At 70.2% G+C, this 15,270-nt stretch overlaps 1 protein-coding gene across 1 annotated transcript in view; it reads left to right on the forward strand.

Annotated features, from left to right (window-relative positions):
• The window catches only part of SPEG (striated muscle enriched protein kinase), a 107,872-nt gene that overhangs the window by 29,460 nt on the left and 63,142 nt on the right, over positions 1 to 15,270 (forward strand). The window contains exons 2-6 of the mRNA XM_039495073.1: positions 4,083 to 4,172; positions 5,452 to 5,821; positions 7,652 to 9,138; positions 11,762 to 11,905; positions 13,166 to 13,348. Coding sequence (XP_039351007.1) covers positions 4,083 to 4,172; positions 5,452 to 5,821; positions 7,652 to 9,138; positions 11,762 to 11,905; positions 13,166 to 13,348 — 2,274 coding nt within the window. The remainder of the gene's footprint in view (positions 1 to 4,082; positions 4,173 to 5,451; positions 5,822 to 7,651; positions 9,139 to 11,761; positions 11,906 to 13,165; positions 13,349 to 15,270) is intronic.

Consider the following 15,270-nt stretch of genomic DNA (forward strand, 5'->3'; position numbering starts at 1 on the left):
CACACACGGGGCACCGGTAACCCCCCCACCCCACGCACACACGGGGCACCAGTAACACACACAGGCCTTTGTCACATACAGGACTAGCACCACTAATCCAAGCAGCCCCCTGCAGCCCTGGGCCTGGTTCCTGGACCCTGGCCCGTCCTTGCAGCCGGACTAGCTGTTACCCAGCGCGTCCCCCGCCTGGGGCTGCGGCGCAGGGAGCCGGAGAGAGCAGCGGTGGTTAGGAAAGCGGGTGCTGCCGCCCCGGAAGCTGCTGGCCGTCCTGCCCCTGCTCTGTGGCGATTTGCCCAGCCGGATGGGCCAGCAGTGCCCCAGTCTGCACTCAGCTCACGGCGCTTCTCTGTCCGCGGCCCCCGGCCAATGCCAGCGCACCAGGGCCCGTCCTCGGCCGCAGCCTGGGGACACGGAACCCCTGGCACCTCTGTAATTGTCTGCAGATCAAAGGCCTGGGTGATGGGCCCACTGACGACTTCCAGCGTCTCACCCCCAGCTCAGCCTGGAGTCGGAGAGCTGGGCTGGATCTCAGAACAAGCTGGGCCGGGGAGCTGGCTCTGGCTGGGACTCGGCCCTGGGGGAAGGCTGGGGACCCCCTCACCGGGACCGTCACTGCACTAGGGACCAGCCCTGCCCTGGCCCCACCCGCATTTCCAGCTCGAACTTCCCGGGCACGGCTGTGCCCACGTCCCTCTGTGCTCCAGAGCCCTGGTGCCCGGGCCAGGCTGGGCACTGGGGCTGCCGGCACGGTGCCGAGGGGCGATGCTGGGCCAGGCGCTGGAGGGATGAGCTGCTCCAGGAGCTTTGCAGAGGGAACTGCCCAGGACCCCCCGTCTCCTCGGCCGTGGGGCTGGGCGCTGGCTCTCGCCGGGCGGCTGGCCGGAGGGGTAACGCTCTTCTCTTTTCCTTTGCAGAAACCCGGCCACTCGCGGCGCTTCGGGCGCTTCACGCATGGTGCGTTGTTCCTGGGACCCCCCCCGGGACCCCCGGCCCCCTCCCCCGCTCTGCCGCCCGGGGCTCTGCACTCCTGTGTGCAGCCAGGGAACAGGCCCTGCCCCCCTCGGACCTCCCGTCCCTTCCCTGGCCGGGCCCCCCAGTTCTCCGGGGCTGCTGCTGAGCCCCGCGGTGCTCACCGGCCCCTCCAGCCAGGGCAAGGGGGTGAGCCTGGGATTGCTCCTGCTGGAGCGTCGGGCTGGGGGGGGTGCAGGGCAGGTGGGCGACAGCCGGGGGGATCGGCTCCCTGGTGGTGGGGAGCGAAGCTAGTGTGGGGCAGGGTGGGGCTGTGATGGGGGCAGGTGTGCAACGTGTCAGGGGGGTCTGTGAGTGTGCACACCCTTGTGAGGAGCTGGGGCGGGGCTGGGCGGGCCGTGTGTCGGGGGGGTCTGTGAGTGCGCACACCCTCGTGAGAGGAGCCGGGGGGTCTGTGAGTGTGCACACCCTCGTGAGAGGAGCCAGGGGTCTGTGAGTGTGCACACCCTCGTGAGAGGAGCCGGGGGTCTGTGAGTGTGCACACCCTCGTGAGAGGAGCTGGGGCGGGGCTGGGCGGGCCGTGTGTCGGGGGGGTCTGAGAGTGCGCACACCCGCGTGAGAGGAGCCGGGGGGGCTGGGAGTGTGCACACCCTCGTGAGAGGAGCCAGGGGTCGGTGAGTGTGCACACCTCGTGAGAGGAGCTGGGGCGGGCTGGGTGTGCCGTGGGTCGGGGGGGCCTGTGAGTGTGCACACCCTCGTGAGAGGAGCCGGGGGTCTGTGAGTGTGCCATGTCGAGGGGGGTCTGTGAGTGTGCACACCCTCGTGAGAGGAGCTGGGGTGAAGCTGAGTGTGCCGTGTTGGAGGGGGTCTGTGAGTGTGCACACGCTCATGAGAGGGGCCAGGGTGAAGCTGGGGGTGCTGTGGCGGGGGGGCTGTGAGTGTGCAGACGCTCATGAGAGGAGCCAGGGAGAGGCTGGGTGTGCTGTGTCGGGGGGGGCTGTGAGTGTGCACACGCTCGTGAGAGGAGCCGGGGAGAGGCTGGGTGTGCTGTGTCGGGGGGGCTGTGAGTGTGCACACGCTCGTGAGAGGAGCCGGGGTGAGGCTGGGTGTGCTGTGTCGGGGGGGGCTGTGAGTGTGCACATGCTCGTGAGAGGAGCCGGGGAGAGGCTGGCTGTGCCGTGTCGGGGGGGGCTGTGAGTGTGCACACGCTCGTGAGAGGCGCCGGGGTGAGGCTGGGTGTGCCGTGTCGGGGGGGGGCTGTGAGTGTGCACACGCTCGTGAGAGGCGCCGGGGTGAGGCTGGCTGTGCCGTGTCGGGGGGGCTGTGAGTGTGCACACGCTCGTGAGAGGAGCCGGGGTGAGGCTGGGTGTGCTGTGTCGGGGGGGCTGTGAGTGTGCACACGCTCGTGAGAGGAGCCGGGGAGAGGCTGGGTGTGCTGTGTCGGGGGGGCTGTGAGTGTGCACACTCTCGTGAGAGGCGCCGGTGAGGCTGGGTGTGCGGGGGCTGTGAGGCTGTGCTGTGCTCGTGAGACGCCGGGAGAGGCTGGGTGTGCTGTGTCGGGGCTGTGAGTGTGCACACTGCGTGAGAGGCGCCGGTGAGGCTGGCTGTGCCGTGTGTCAGCTGGGCGTCTGGGACCCGTGCCACGCTGGCTGTGCCGCTGTCGGCAGGCTGGCGCTGATTGCACGCTGGCTCTGCTCTCTGCTCCCCATTGCACGCTGGCTCTGCTCTCTGCTCCCCATTGCACGCTGGCTCTGCTCTCTGCTCCCCCATTGCACGCTGGCTCTGCGTGTTTCAGGGGCAGCTCCCATGCACGCTGGCTCTGCTCTCCCCGTGGGACCCGCCCCCTCGGCTGAGTGCCCCACTGCCCCGCCAGGCTGCCCGCAGCTCGGCAGGCCGGGCCGATAACCGGCGCTGATTCTCTCTCTCCTGCTGCCCCGATGGACGCTGGCTCTGCTTCCTGCTCCTGCAGCAAAGCTCGGTAGGAAACCGCTCATTGCCCTGGGCCCCGCTGGCCCTGCTGCTCCCCCATTGCACGCTGGCTCTGCTCTCTGCTCCCCCCCATTGCACGCTGGCTCTGCTCTCTGCTCCCCCCATTGCACGCTGGCTCTGCTCTCTGCTCCCCCCATTGCACGCTGGCTCTGCTCTCTGCTCCCCCCCATTGCACGCTGGCTCTGCTCTCTGCTCCCCCCATTGCACGCTGGCTCTGCTCTCCCCCTGCTGCTCCCCCCCCCATTGCACGCTGGCTCTGCTCTCTGCTCCCCCCATTGCACGCTGGCTCTGCTCTCTGCTCCCCCCCATTGCACGCTGGCTCTGCTCTCTGCTCCCCCCATTGCACGCTGGCTCTGCTCTCTGCTCCCCCCCATTGCACGCTGGCTCTGCTCTCCCCCTGCTCTCCCCATTGCACGCTGGCTCTGCTCTCCCCTGCTCCCCATTGCAGGCTGGCTCTGCTCTCCCCCCGTGCTTGGCTCTCCCCTGCTGCCCCCCATTGCAGGCTGGCTCTGCTCTCCCCTGCTGCTCCCCATTGGACGCTGGCTCTGCTCTCCCGCCGTGCTTGGCTCTCCCCTGCTGCTCCCCCCCATTGCAGGCTGGGTCTGCTCTCCCCCGGTGCTTGGCTCTCCCCTGCTGCTCCCCCCATTGCACGCTGGCTCTGCTCTCCCGCCGTGCGTGGCTCTCCCCTGCTGCTCCCCATTGCAGGCTGGCTCTGCTCTCCCCTGCTGCTCCCCATTGCACGCTGGCTCTGCTCTCCCCCGTGCTTGGCTCTCCCTGCTGCTCCCCATTGCACGCTGGCTCTGCTCTCCCCTGCTGCTCCCCCCCATTGCACGCTGGCTCTGCTCTCCCCCTGTGCTTGGCTCTCCCCCCTGCTCCCCCCCCATTGCACGCTGGCTGCTGCTCTCTGCTCCCCCCAGCTGAGCCCCCCCCCCACTGGGGACGCTGGGGCGGAGGGGCTCTGTCTGCTTCTCCCCACCTGTCCCAGGTGGGGTCTTGGCACTTGCCTTCTCCCGCCGCCCAGCAGCGACCTGGGTTAGGTAGGTTGGGGGTTCCCAGCCTGGGAGGCCCCAGTGGTGCTGCCCGCCCAGCCTGCGCCCTCACCACCCCCTTCTGTCTGGCTCCAGACTCGGAGACAGGCGAGGACGACGCCAGCGACCCCCAGGGGATGCAGCGCAGTGAGCTCCAGGACGAGACGCCTTTCAGCTCCCCCACAGGTGAGCGGGAGCCGGCCGGGGCGCTCGAGGCAGCTCTGCAGGGGCTGGGAGTGGGTGGGGTGGGGGCCATGGCCAGTCCTGGCTCCAGTGGGGGGGTGGTAACGATGCTGGTTCTGGCGGGACCCAACTGAGAGAGTCAATTCAGGACAAATCGCTCAGAGCCGCAGTCACAGCCCCAGGCTGGGTCCTTTGCACCAAACCAGCCAGACAGGGAGGACGTCGGTCTCACCCCACTGGCTAACCACAAGTCACACGAGCAATTCCCTTACACACTCCAGTCTCCCAGTATCACCACCAGTGCACTCGTCCTGGGGATAAATGGTTATGAAAACCAACACCCCAGTAAAAGAAAATGGTTCCCTCGATCCCAAAGGACCAAGCCCCAGACCCAGGTCAATATACACATCAGATCTTACCCACAAATCACACCGTTGCCAATCCTTTAGAATCTAAAATCTAAAGGTTTATTCATAAAGGGAAAAAGGTGGAGCTGAGAGCTAGAATTGGTTACATGGAATCAATTCCATCCAGTGATGGCAAAGTTCTTGGTTCAGGCTTGCAGCAGTGATGGAATAAACTGCAGGTTCAAATCAAGTCTCTGGAGCATCTCCCGCCGGGATGGGTCATTCAGTCCTTTGTTCAGAGCTTCAGTTTGTAGCAAAGTCCCTCCAGAGGCAAGAAGCAGAGATGGAGATGAGGCATCAGCCCTTTCTTTTGCCATCTGGCCTCTCTTCCTTTGTTTCAGACACAAGCTACACCAGCCCAGCCCCATGGCATGAAACCCCATCCTGGCCATAGGCCTGGCCTGCCTGCCTGCTGCTGAGTCTCTGCTCTGCTCTCTCTCTCTGGTCTCAGGTTCTGTGGCTGATGGCCCTTGCGGCAAAGGGGCCAGGGCAGGAGACTGACACAGTGTCTGGGGTGGTGTCCCCAGCAGCCCACAAGTGTGAAATACAGACAGGACAGAGCCAATACTCACTATAAAATTAAAAAAAAAATCTGCACCCAGAGAGAGAGCACAAACAGAACCAGCAACCCAGAACCTCGTCACCCCCCTCACTCGACAGCCTCTGTACAATGTTTGGTGCCACTACAGGGCCTTGGTTGCACCAATGATCTGTACGGTCCCAGTTCAGATTAATAACGTCACAGTGGGTGTCCTGGCCAGTCCTGGCTCCAGTCTGGTTGGGGGCCTGGCCGGTGCCAGCTGGGAGCGGGCAGGGGCTCTGGCCGGACCCCTCCAGGCGCCACCTGCCAGTTCACCCCTCTCTGCTCTGCGCAGGGGAGTCGGACACGCTGGTGGACAGCTCCATGAGCACGTCGGCGCTGGGCCAGTCGCAGGCGGAGGAGCGCTCCAGCTGGTCGGGCAGCCAGCAGACGGTGGTGGAGAAGGAGCCGGAGCCCGGCCCCCCAGTGAGGGGGCCCTTCCTGCGCCCCGGGGGCTGGCAGCCGCAGAGGACCCCAAGGCAAGCACATGCGCAGGCCCCCCGCGGCGCCGAGGTCAGGCACCTGGGGGTGGAGCCGCTGCTACGGGCGTCGCGTGCTATTCTGGTGGGCACAAGCTGGGGGTCGGAGGAGAGCCTCTCGGTGGCCAGCGACCCCTACGGCAGCGCCTTCAGCCTGTACAGAGGACGGGCGCTCTCGCTGCACGTGTAAGTAGCTGGGGGAGGCTGCGGAGGGGGCATCGTGCTGGGGCCATCTCCTCCCGACCCCCGCAGCCATCTCAGCCCTCAGCCTTGGGTCTTTCTTTGCCTCCTTCATCCCTGGGGGAGGCACGGGGCCTCTGAGCACGGGGGGTGGGGGCGGGGCTGTGCAGCTGGCAGCGGGAGCTAGTGGGGAGCTGCTCTGGGGCCGCGGGCAGGCAGAGGGCTTGGGAGTGGCAGGGCCCGGCAGGCAGTGTCACGCTCCTGCCCCCTTCCCACCCCCCGGGCCCACCCCCCAGCTCTGCTGACTCCAGCACAGCGACAAAGCCACTGCCCTCCTAGCACTGCAGCCCCCCCTGCGAGCTGCTCTCCCTGCCGGCCCCCCGGCCGCCCTGCTCCCGCCGGCCCAGAGCAGCCTCCTTGGACTCCCGGCTGGGATCCAGGGGCAGGGCCCTCCTGGGGGCAGGGCGCCTTTCAGGAACGGCCCTGGGGACACTCATTCCACCCCCGCTGCGGCCCCTGCCGGGCTGCTGGGACCTGCCTGGCCCAGGGGTGGGGGAATGGGGGGCGCCATCTGCCCAGCTGGCTGCTGTGCTCAGGGGCCCATCCCGCCCGTTCCTGCCACCTCCATCTCGCTGTCTTGTGTTCGAGGCTCCTCCAGGTTATCACCTTCATCGCTCTGCTTCCCGCCCCCGCGGACCCCAGCCCTCCTCGCCCCCTGCCCGCGGGCACAGCCGGGTCATCCCCACGCGTCCAAGGGGCTTGGGGAGGGGGCGGGTCCGTGGGCATCCCGCTGAGCCCGTGTGTGTGTCTGGGTGTGCCCACGTGTGTGCATGCCCGTGTGTGCGTGTATGTGTGTGTGAGCGTGCCCATGAGTGTGTGTGCACGTGCCCGTGTGTGTCTGGGTGTGCCCATGTGAGTGTGCATGTATGTGTGCATGTGAGCGTGCCCATGAGTGTGTGTCCACGTGTGTGTCTGGGTGTGCCCACGTGTGTGTGTGTCTGGGTGTGTGCGCATGCCCGTGTGTGCGTGTGAGCGTGCCCATGAGCGTGCCCACGTGTGTGTGTGGCTGGCTGTGACACGGGGCTGGGGAGATTTGCCTGAGTGCTGCGGCAGCGGGGGGTGAATTCCCCTCCCCCCGTTGCTGGTCCCGCCCAGGGCCCGGCCGTTGAGCCGAATAACCCGATTGCCGTGGTTCGCCCGAGCCTGCTCCCCGCTCGTGGGCTCCGCAGCCGCCCAGCAGGGCTCCAGCTCTAGCAACCCCCAGCTGCCTTGGCCGTGCCAGGCCCCGGGGGGCTGCCGCCCAGCGAGCCCCAGGAGGCCCTGGCCTCACTGCCACCCACATCCGTACCAGCCCGGCCGGTCGGGCTCCCCCCGAGCCCAGGGCTGTGACTGCTCCAGAGCCAGGGAGAGGGCAGGCCCAGGTGCCCCCGGACCATGCCGTGCATGGTAAGACCACAGCACCCCTGGCTTGCTGGGCACAGCCTGGGTGGTATCCACAGCTCGTCCCCTGGTGCCAGCCTCTGTCCCGGGCGCCAGATCCCAGTGGGGCCAGGACCGCGGCCCAGAGAAGGGAGACGCCCCAGTAGCTCCTCCAGCCCCTCTCGCAGGGCAGGGCAGGGCAGGGCAGGGCTGGCTGTCCCAGGCGGGTTCTGGTTCCCTCGGCGGGGGCATTCCCAGCCGGATCTCCCCCACCCCGTCTTTCTGACGTTTATCCAGCCCTGCTCCGGCTCTTGTACCAGGCCGGGGTCGCCCGCATTCACACCCCCTCCCAGCCCCGGGGGGCAGGGCTGCATGCCAGGCTGACTCTGACACCCCCCCTTTCCCTTCTGCCTGCAGCAGCATCCCCCAGGGCGGGTACAGGAGAGACGACCTCAACGGCAGCACCTCGGAGCTCTCGCCGAAGCCTGGGGCAGACCCCCAAAGGCCTCCGGCCCAGGCGCTGGCCTCCAAGCCTCCTGTTCTCTGCCTGCCGTCTCCCAGGGTGGGCCAGTACCCGGCCCAGCCGCCCGGAGCCGCGTCTCAGCCGGCCAGCCGAGGTCCTGGCGTCCCCTCTCCCACGCCCCTGACGCCCCGCCGCACGGCCCTGATGCCGGTGGAGTACCAGGACACGGTCCCCGAGGAGTACGAGGAGAAGGTCCGGAAGCCCAAGTCTCTGGGGTACTCGCAGGCCAGCACGCTGGAGTCCCGGCCCCAGACCCCGCTGAGCGAGACCTCCAGCCGCGTGTCGGTGCTGCGGCCGTCGCCCAAGCTGGCGCGCTCCGGCTCCAAGATCTTCGAGAAGCTGAAGTACTTCGAGGAGCGCCGGAGGAGCCTGGAGCAGAGCGACAGCCCCGTCCCGGTCCACGCCTGGCTGCCCCTGCGCAAGACGCGCTCCTTCGACCAGCCCGACCTGGGCCAGCGCCCACTCACGCCGGGCGGCTCCCGGGAGGAGCTGCGGGACGGGGTGCGGTCGGAGCTGGGCGGCCCGACGTGCCGGCGCCAGGCCTTCCGCCACAAGGCCGCCTCGTTCGACGAGCGGGGCCGCTTCGCCAGCCGGGTCGGCAACATCGAGCTCAGGTTCTCCGAGGAGCTGAGCCGCATCAAGAAGACTGTCTCCAAGCAGCAGCTGATGAGGTCGCAGGAGCTGGCAAAGGCCGGCCTCCCGCGGGCCCCCTCACCCCAGGGCCCCAGCCAGCTCTCTGCCCCCCGGGCGCTGGAGGCCCCGAAAGGCCAGCTGCCCAAGGCCCCGCCGCCTGTGGAGAACGCGCACGGGATCCAGCAGCTGGCCATGGCCAGCGTGGGGCTGGGGGGGCCCGGAGACGGGGCGGAGCGGGCGGCCACGCGGAAGCCGCTGCTCCGGAGCTGCGCCCTGGCCAGCCAGCCCCGGGAGGAGGCCAGAGGCAGGAGGAGTGTGGAGCCGGAAGGTGCTGAGGGCAAGAGGAAGGTGGAGCAGTGCCCCTTATCGCTGGGGCGGGGGGACCTGCCGGAGGCCGGGACCCCCGAGGGAGCCGCATGCCTGGATGGGGGCCCAGCTGGCCGCGACGGCAGGGCCCCCGGGGCTGGGAGCGAAGCCCTGACCACCAGGCCCACAGGCCAGCACGGGCCGCACAGGAAGCGGGCCGTGGGCCAGGAGGTGCGGTTCTTACCCTGGGCCAAGCCCGGGCCGGAGCTCGGAGCCGGCCTGGAGGGGGCCAGGGCAGGGCCGCGCGGCACAGGCAGGGATGCCGAGCAAAGGCAGCTGAAGGTCACAGAGAAGAAGGAAGGTGCCCGGCTGGCTCAGGAAGGGCGACGCGCCCGGAGCAAGGGGAAAAGCCGCCGGCCCCGGCCCACCTCGCCAGAGCTAGGTAGGGGCAGCCGCTGTCCTCCCTGCGGGCGGGCGGGGGCCCCCAGTACCCGCACACAGGGCCCAGCCAGCCCCCTTCGGTCCCGTACGGCCAGGAGCCCCCCAGAGAGCCGGGCACTTTGGGGTCAGAGCTGGGGGCAGGAGACCTGTCTTCAGTTCCCACCTTCCCCAGCGACCCCTTGGGCAAGTCCCTCAGGCAGGGGGCTGACCGCTTGGGCTGCCCCGTGGGCCCTGCCAGGGCCAGGGCGGGCGCGGGGTCGGGGCGTTCCTCGTGTGCCAGCCGGAGAGGCTAACAACAGTATCAGACACGCCAGCCTGAGCCCAGAGTGCCCTGCTGTGCCCCCCCAGCAGCGCGGGGCGGGCACCAACGCACCCTGCTGCCCGCTGCCGGGGAGCGTTACCGCTGGGGGGGGGCACGGGCGCTCCGGCTGGGTCTGGGCAGCCCCCGGGACGAGGGACCCTGGCCCCGGGTGGCTCTGCTCCGGAGCTCGGCCAGGGCAGCGCTTGGGGCTGGGCACACTGCGGGCTGATGGCAGGGACTCCGGGGCTTCGGGAACGTTCTGTACCGTTGTGCTCTGAGCGGGCGGGGCAGAGGGGGGCTGGGGGCTCGGCTCACTGAGTGGGTGTGGGCAGGGCCAGCTTTAGGCCTATTCCACCAATTCCCCCGAATCGGGCCCCGCGCCCAGTGAGATCCCTTCCCTGGCTAGAGGCGCCTTTTTCATTTTTACTCACCTGGCGGCGCTCCGGGTCTTCAGCGGCACTCGGCAGCGGGTCCTTCAGTGCCACCGAAGCCCTGGAGCGAGCGAAGGACCCGCCACCGAAGTGCCGCCGAAGACTCGGAGCCGCCCGGTGAGTACAAGCCCCACGTGGCTTTTTATGTTTTTCTTTTAAGTCATCCCTGCCGGGGCCCTGCCGAAACTGTTCGAATGGCACACGGCTCCCACCCCCCCGCCCCAGGGCTGGCATCGCCGGTGCATGAGCTGAGCCCACTGGGCTTTGCACGAACCCGAAGCCTCCCTGTCTGGGCGCAGTGTTGTGCCCCTGGACGCCTGGCTAGAGAGGGCACCTCCCCAGCTGCACACTGAACTCCCAGGAAGCCCTGCTGCAGGGAGTGTGGGGCAGGTCCCTTGGGAACCCCCCCTGCCCTGCCCGGGTCCAGGAGTGGCCTGGTCACGGTGCCGGGCTGAGAAGCCAACGCAGCTCCCAGCGGGTGCGGCAGGGGGCCAGTCCCTGAGGCCGACTCGCCCATGAGTGCCCAGACGCCCGCTCCATCACCTCCCCAGCTCCCTTTTCTCTTCTGAGCTCCCCCCTCTGCCAGTGCCGGGCGCTGCCCTTCGCGCCCGCTCGTTGGGACCGCGTGCCAGGCAGGGAATGTCACTGCACCGAGGCCCTGGCGCAAGGCCTGGCTCTGGGCGGTGCCCTGCTCTGGGCCGCGGAATAGCCCCAGGCCCTGCCCGCAGGCTGGGGGGCTGGAGGTGACGGGGCAGCCTGGAGCCTGCATTGCTCTGCAGCAAAGGGAGACGGCCAGCGAGCCGTGGGGATTCCCGGGGGTTAGCTTGGGGGAGCTTGTTGGACGCGTGAGGGTCCAGACCCGGGGGAACGACCCCTCTACCCGCCCCCCCAGGCACACCCAGCTGGGATTCACTGCACTGCAGTGAGCTGCCCCGTCACCAGGGGGCGCGCTCCCTGCTGCCTCACTCTATGGCCCTTTCCTGCTGCAGGGACCCTGCTGCGGCTGCTCTTCGTGCCCTGCTCTATGGCTCCCTAAGGCCATTCTCCCATGCATGGGGCGCCCCCTTGGGGCTGGCTCAGGAACTGCCTGCCCATAAAACTGGCTGCTGCCAGCGGGGGGTTAGTGGGGGCACCCAGAGGGGGGGCGTCTCCCTGGCAGCAGGAAGCCTTGTGGGTCTGGCCGGGGGCACCGGGCGCCGTCCCCTCCTCTCTTGCAGGTGGGACCTGCTAGCTAGTCCTGTGTCTCCCCAGAGGAGGGGTCCCCCAGCCCTGTGCCCAAGGTACCCCCATGTGCCCCCCTGGAGCAGGGGTCCCCCAGCCCTGTGCCCAATGCACCCCCATGTGTCTCCCCAGAGGAGGGGTCCCCTAGTCCCAGCCCTGTGCCTGATGTGTCCCCCCGGAGCAGGGGCCCCCTAGTCCCAGCCCTGTGCCCAATGCACCCCCATGTGCCCCCCTGGAGCAGGGGTCCCCAAGCCCCAGCCAGGGTGCCGGGCTCCTTGGCTGGAGCAGCTCATGCTCATCTCTGCAGGTCCCTGGTTCAGTCCCAGGCCTTGGCCAAGGTGTCACACGGGGACCGCTGCCCCCCATGGCAGGGGACGGGTGGGAGCCCAGAGGTGCAGTGGGAGAGCTGGGCAGAGCAGGAGACGCCTCTCCCCTGCATAGCTCGGAGCAGAGATGGCTGCACCCCAGGGCAGAGCCCAGCTCCAGCATCGCTCCCCCCACTCATGGAGGGGGCCCAACTCCCACGCTGGTGCATGAGTCACTGCTTGGGAGAGGTGGGCTGGGCGGGACCCATGGCTGCTGCTGCCCCCTCTGCTCAGCCGTGGGGGGGCTCCACGCAGCCTCTGTCCCTGTCCCGCTCAGTGCCACGGGGCTGATCTCTCCCCGCTCAGAGTCATCCGATGATTCGTACGTCTCCGCTGGCGAGGATCCCCTGGAGGCCCCGGTCTTTGAGATCCCCGTCCAGGACGCTGTGGTGACGGTGGGCGCAGAGGTGCTGCTGAAGTGCATTGTCACAGCCAACCCCGTGCCCGAAGGTGAGCGCCGCAGGCCGCCGGAGCCCTGGGCAGGGCCGGGAGGGGCTGGTGGCGTGCTGGCCAGCGGGGCTAGTGAATCGGGAGCTCGCCCCGTCCTCACACTGACTCGGTGGGTGGCCTGGGGTACGTCCCTTCCTCCCGGGGGCGGGGGGGGCACCAGCGCACGTTCTAGACCACAGGAATCCTGACCTGGACGGGGGCTGGGCCGGTCTCTCCTGGGGGCTGCCAGGTGCTCGCTGCAGAGCCCAGGGCAGGTGCTTCGGGAGTGAAGCTCCGGCTGGGCTGTGCAGCACGTGGGGTTGGCCAGGCGGAGTGGGGCTCAGGGCTGCCCTGCCTGCGCTCCCCTGGGCACCACCTGGCAGCGTGGGGATGTTTGCGTGATGGCCGACTGCACTGTGGAGCTGCCCCTCGTGCCCGGACACCGCGGCCGGGTCTGAGGATGGCACAAGCTGGAGAATGGCAGTGACTCCAGCTGTGCTGGGTGGGCAGGAGCAGGTGACGGAGAGGCCCCGCACGCAGCACCCTGTGGGCAGCCCCGACTCGAGATCCGGGGCAGGGGAACGACGCCCCGGCTGGCAAAGGGCCTTGCCCAGCATCACCCCGAGGCAGTGGCAGGAGGCCGGAGTCTCTGTCCCAGCACTGTCTGTATCTGGGCTGGGGGCTGCTCGGCCCTGCTGCCCTCGCTGACCCTCTGGGGGGCAGGGGAATCTGTGTGGGCAGCAGGGGCACAAGGGGGAAGGGGAGGGAGCAGAGCCCCCTGTTCTCTGTCCAGAGAGACGGGGTGCCCGGCGCGGGCCACCTGCAGCAGCGTGTCTCCAGACCAGCCACTAGGGGGCAGGAGAGTCACGGGAACCGCAGCGGGTCTGATCCTGGCTACACCTGGGGGGCATCATGCCCCCAGAAATAACGGGGAGCAGTGCTGCCCCCCCAGGCCCCAGCGTAGTGATGGGGGTCTCGACGGCGAGGGGCGCGCGGTGCCCTGCCCCCGGCAGTGAGGGGGGGGCCTGATGAGGGGTGCGGGGTGCCCTGCCCCCGGCAGTGAGGGGGGGCCCTGACGGCGAGGGGCGCGTGGTGCCCTCCCCCGGCAGTGGGGGGGGGGGCCTGATGAGGGGTGCGGGGTGCCCTGCCCCCGGCAGTGAGGGGGGCCTCTGACGGCGATGACAGGCGCATGGTGCCCTGCCCCCGGCAGTGGGGGGGCCCTGATGATGAGGGGTGCGTGGGGGGGCCCTGCCCCCGGTGACCTGCCCTCTCCCACCCCAGTGTCCTGGAGGAAGGACGGCGTCCTGCTGAGGGGCAGCGCCGGGCGCCCCATCAAAGTGGAGGGTGAGCGCCACACGCTGCTGCTGCCGAGCGCCCGGGGGGCCGACGCCGGCCTGTACACGGTCACGGCCGCCAACGAGGTGGGGGAGTCGTGCTGCAGCGCCAGGCTGAGCGTGCGGCCGGGTGAGTGCGGGGGCGCGGGGCCCGCGGGGGGGGGCGGCTTAGCCCGAGTGGGGTGACCGGACAGCAAGCGGGGACCAGCGGGACGGGGTGGGGGGACTAGGAGCCTGTATACGAAAAAGCCCCAAATCGGGACAGCTGGTCCCCTCAGCCCGAGGAGGAGGAGCCGCAGGCCGGAGCCGGGCTGGGCGGGGGAGGCCGAGCGCCGGGCAGGCTCCCAGCTCCGCTCCTGCTGTCGCTGGCAGGACCCAGGCTCCCTTACCCTACAAGGCTGTGTCTGAGCCGGGCGTGACGTGCTGCCAGCCGGGAGCCCGGGGGGGCCTGCTGCCCGCTGCCTGCCTGGGCTCCGCGCCCCCCGGATCCCCGGCGGGGCCCGTCAGCGCCTGGCACTGCCCCCAGCCCTGCTCCTCGCCCCCCGGATCCCCAGCAGGGCCCGTCAGCACCTGGCACTGCCCCCGCAGCCCCCAGCCCTGCTCCGCGCCCCCTGGATCCCCGGCGGGGCCCGTCAGCGCCTGGCACTGCCCCCACAGCCCCCAGCCCTGCTCCGCGCCCCCCGGATCCCCGGCCGGGCCCGTCAGCGCCTGGCACTGCCCCCAGTTCCTGGCACAGCCCCCCAGCCCTGCTCCGCGCCCCGGATCCCCGGCGGGGCCCGTCAGCCCCTGGCACGGCCCCCAGCCCTGCTCCGTGCCCCCCCGGATCCCCAGCCGGGCCCGTCAGCGCCTGGCACTGCCCCCAGCCCTGCTCCGTGCCCCCCCGGATCCCCAGCCGGGCCCGTCAGCCCCTGGCACTGCCCCCCCCGCCCTCAGTCCTGCTCTCGCCCCGGATCCCCAGCCGGGCCGTCAGCCCCTGGCACTGCCCCACCGCCCCAGTCCTGCTCTCGCCCCGGATCCCCAGCCGGGCCGTCAGCGCCTGGCACTGCCCCCACCGCCCCAGTCCTGCTCCTCGCCCCCCCAGATCCCCAGCCGGGCCCGTCAGCCCCTGGCACTGCCCCCACCGCCCCCAGCCCTGCTCCTCGCCCCCCCGGATCCCCAGCCGGGCCCGTCAGCGCCTGGCACTGCCCCCACCGCCCCGGCGCTGCTCCTCGCCCCCGGATCCCCAGCCGGGCCCATCAGCGCCTGGCACTGCCCCACCGCCCCAGCCCTGCTCTCGCCCCCGGATCCCCAGCCGGGCCGTCAGCGCCTGGCACTGCCCCACCGCCCCAGTCCTGCTCTCGCCCCGGATCCCCAGCCGGGCCGTCAGCGCCTGGCACTGCCCCGCAGCCCCAGCCCTGCTCCGCCCCGGATCCCGGCGGGGCCCGTCAGCCCCTGGCACTGCCCCCGCAGCCCCCAGCCCTGCTCCGCGCCCCCCCCCGGATCCCCGGCGGGGCCCGTCAGCACCTGGCACTGCCCCCACCGCCTCAGTCCTGCTCTCGCCCCGGATCCCCAGCCGGGCCAGCCCCTGGCACTGCCCCTCGCCCCGGATCCCCAGCCGGGTCAGCGCCTGGCACTGCCCCCACCGCCCCAGTCCTGCTCTCGCCCCAGATCCCCAGCCGGGCCCATCAGCGCCTGGCACTGCCCCCACCGCCTGGCGCTGCTCCTCGCCCGGATCCCCAGCCGGGCCCATCAGCGCCTGGCACTGCCCCTCACCGCCCCAGCCCTGCTCCTCGCCCAGGATCCCCAGCCGGGCCTGCCAGCGCCTGGCACTGCCCCCACCGCCCCAGTCTGCTCCTCGCCCCGGATCCCCAGCCGGGCCTGTCAGCACCCCAGGGCGCCCGGTCACCAGCAGCAGGTTCACCCAGCCCGTGCCAGGGCCGCCCCCCTTCAGCCGGGCTGGGGGGCGAAGCTGCCCTGGGCTGGCCGTGCCCGGGGGGCACCCGGCGGTACCGCCCGCTGGTGCTGGGGTGGGGGCAGCGCCTGACGGTACCGAACTGGACCCCCCTCGGGGGG

Source organism: Mauremys reevesii, linkage group 11 (assembly GCF_016161935.1).
Source record: "Mauremys reevesii isolate NIE-2019 linkage group 11, ASM1616193v1, whole genome shotgun sequence".
Lineage (NCBI taxonomy): Eukaryota > Metazoa > Chordata > Testudines > Geoemydidae > Mauremys > Mauremys reevesii.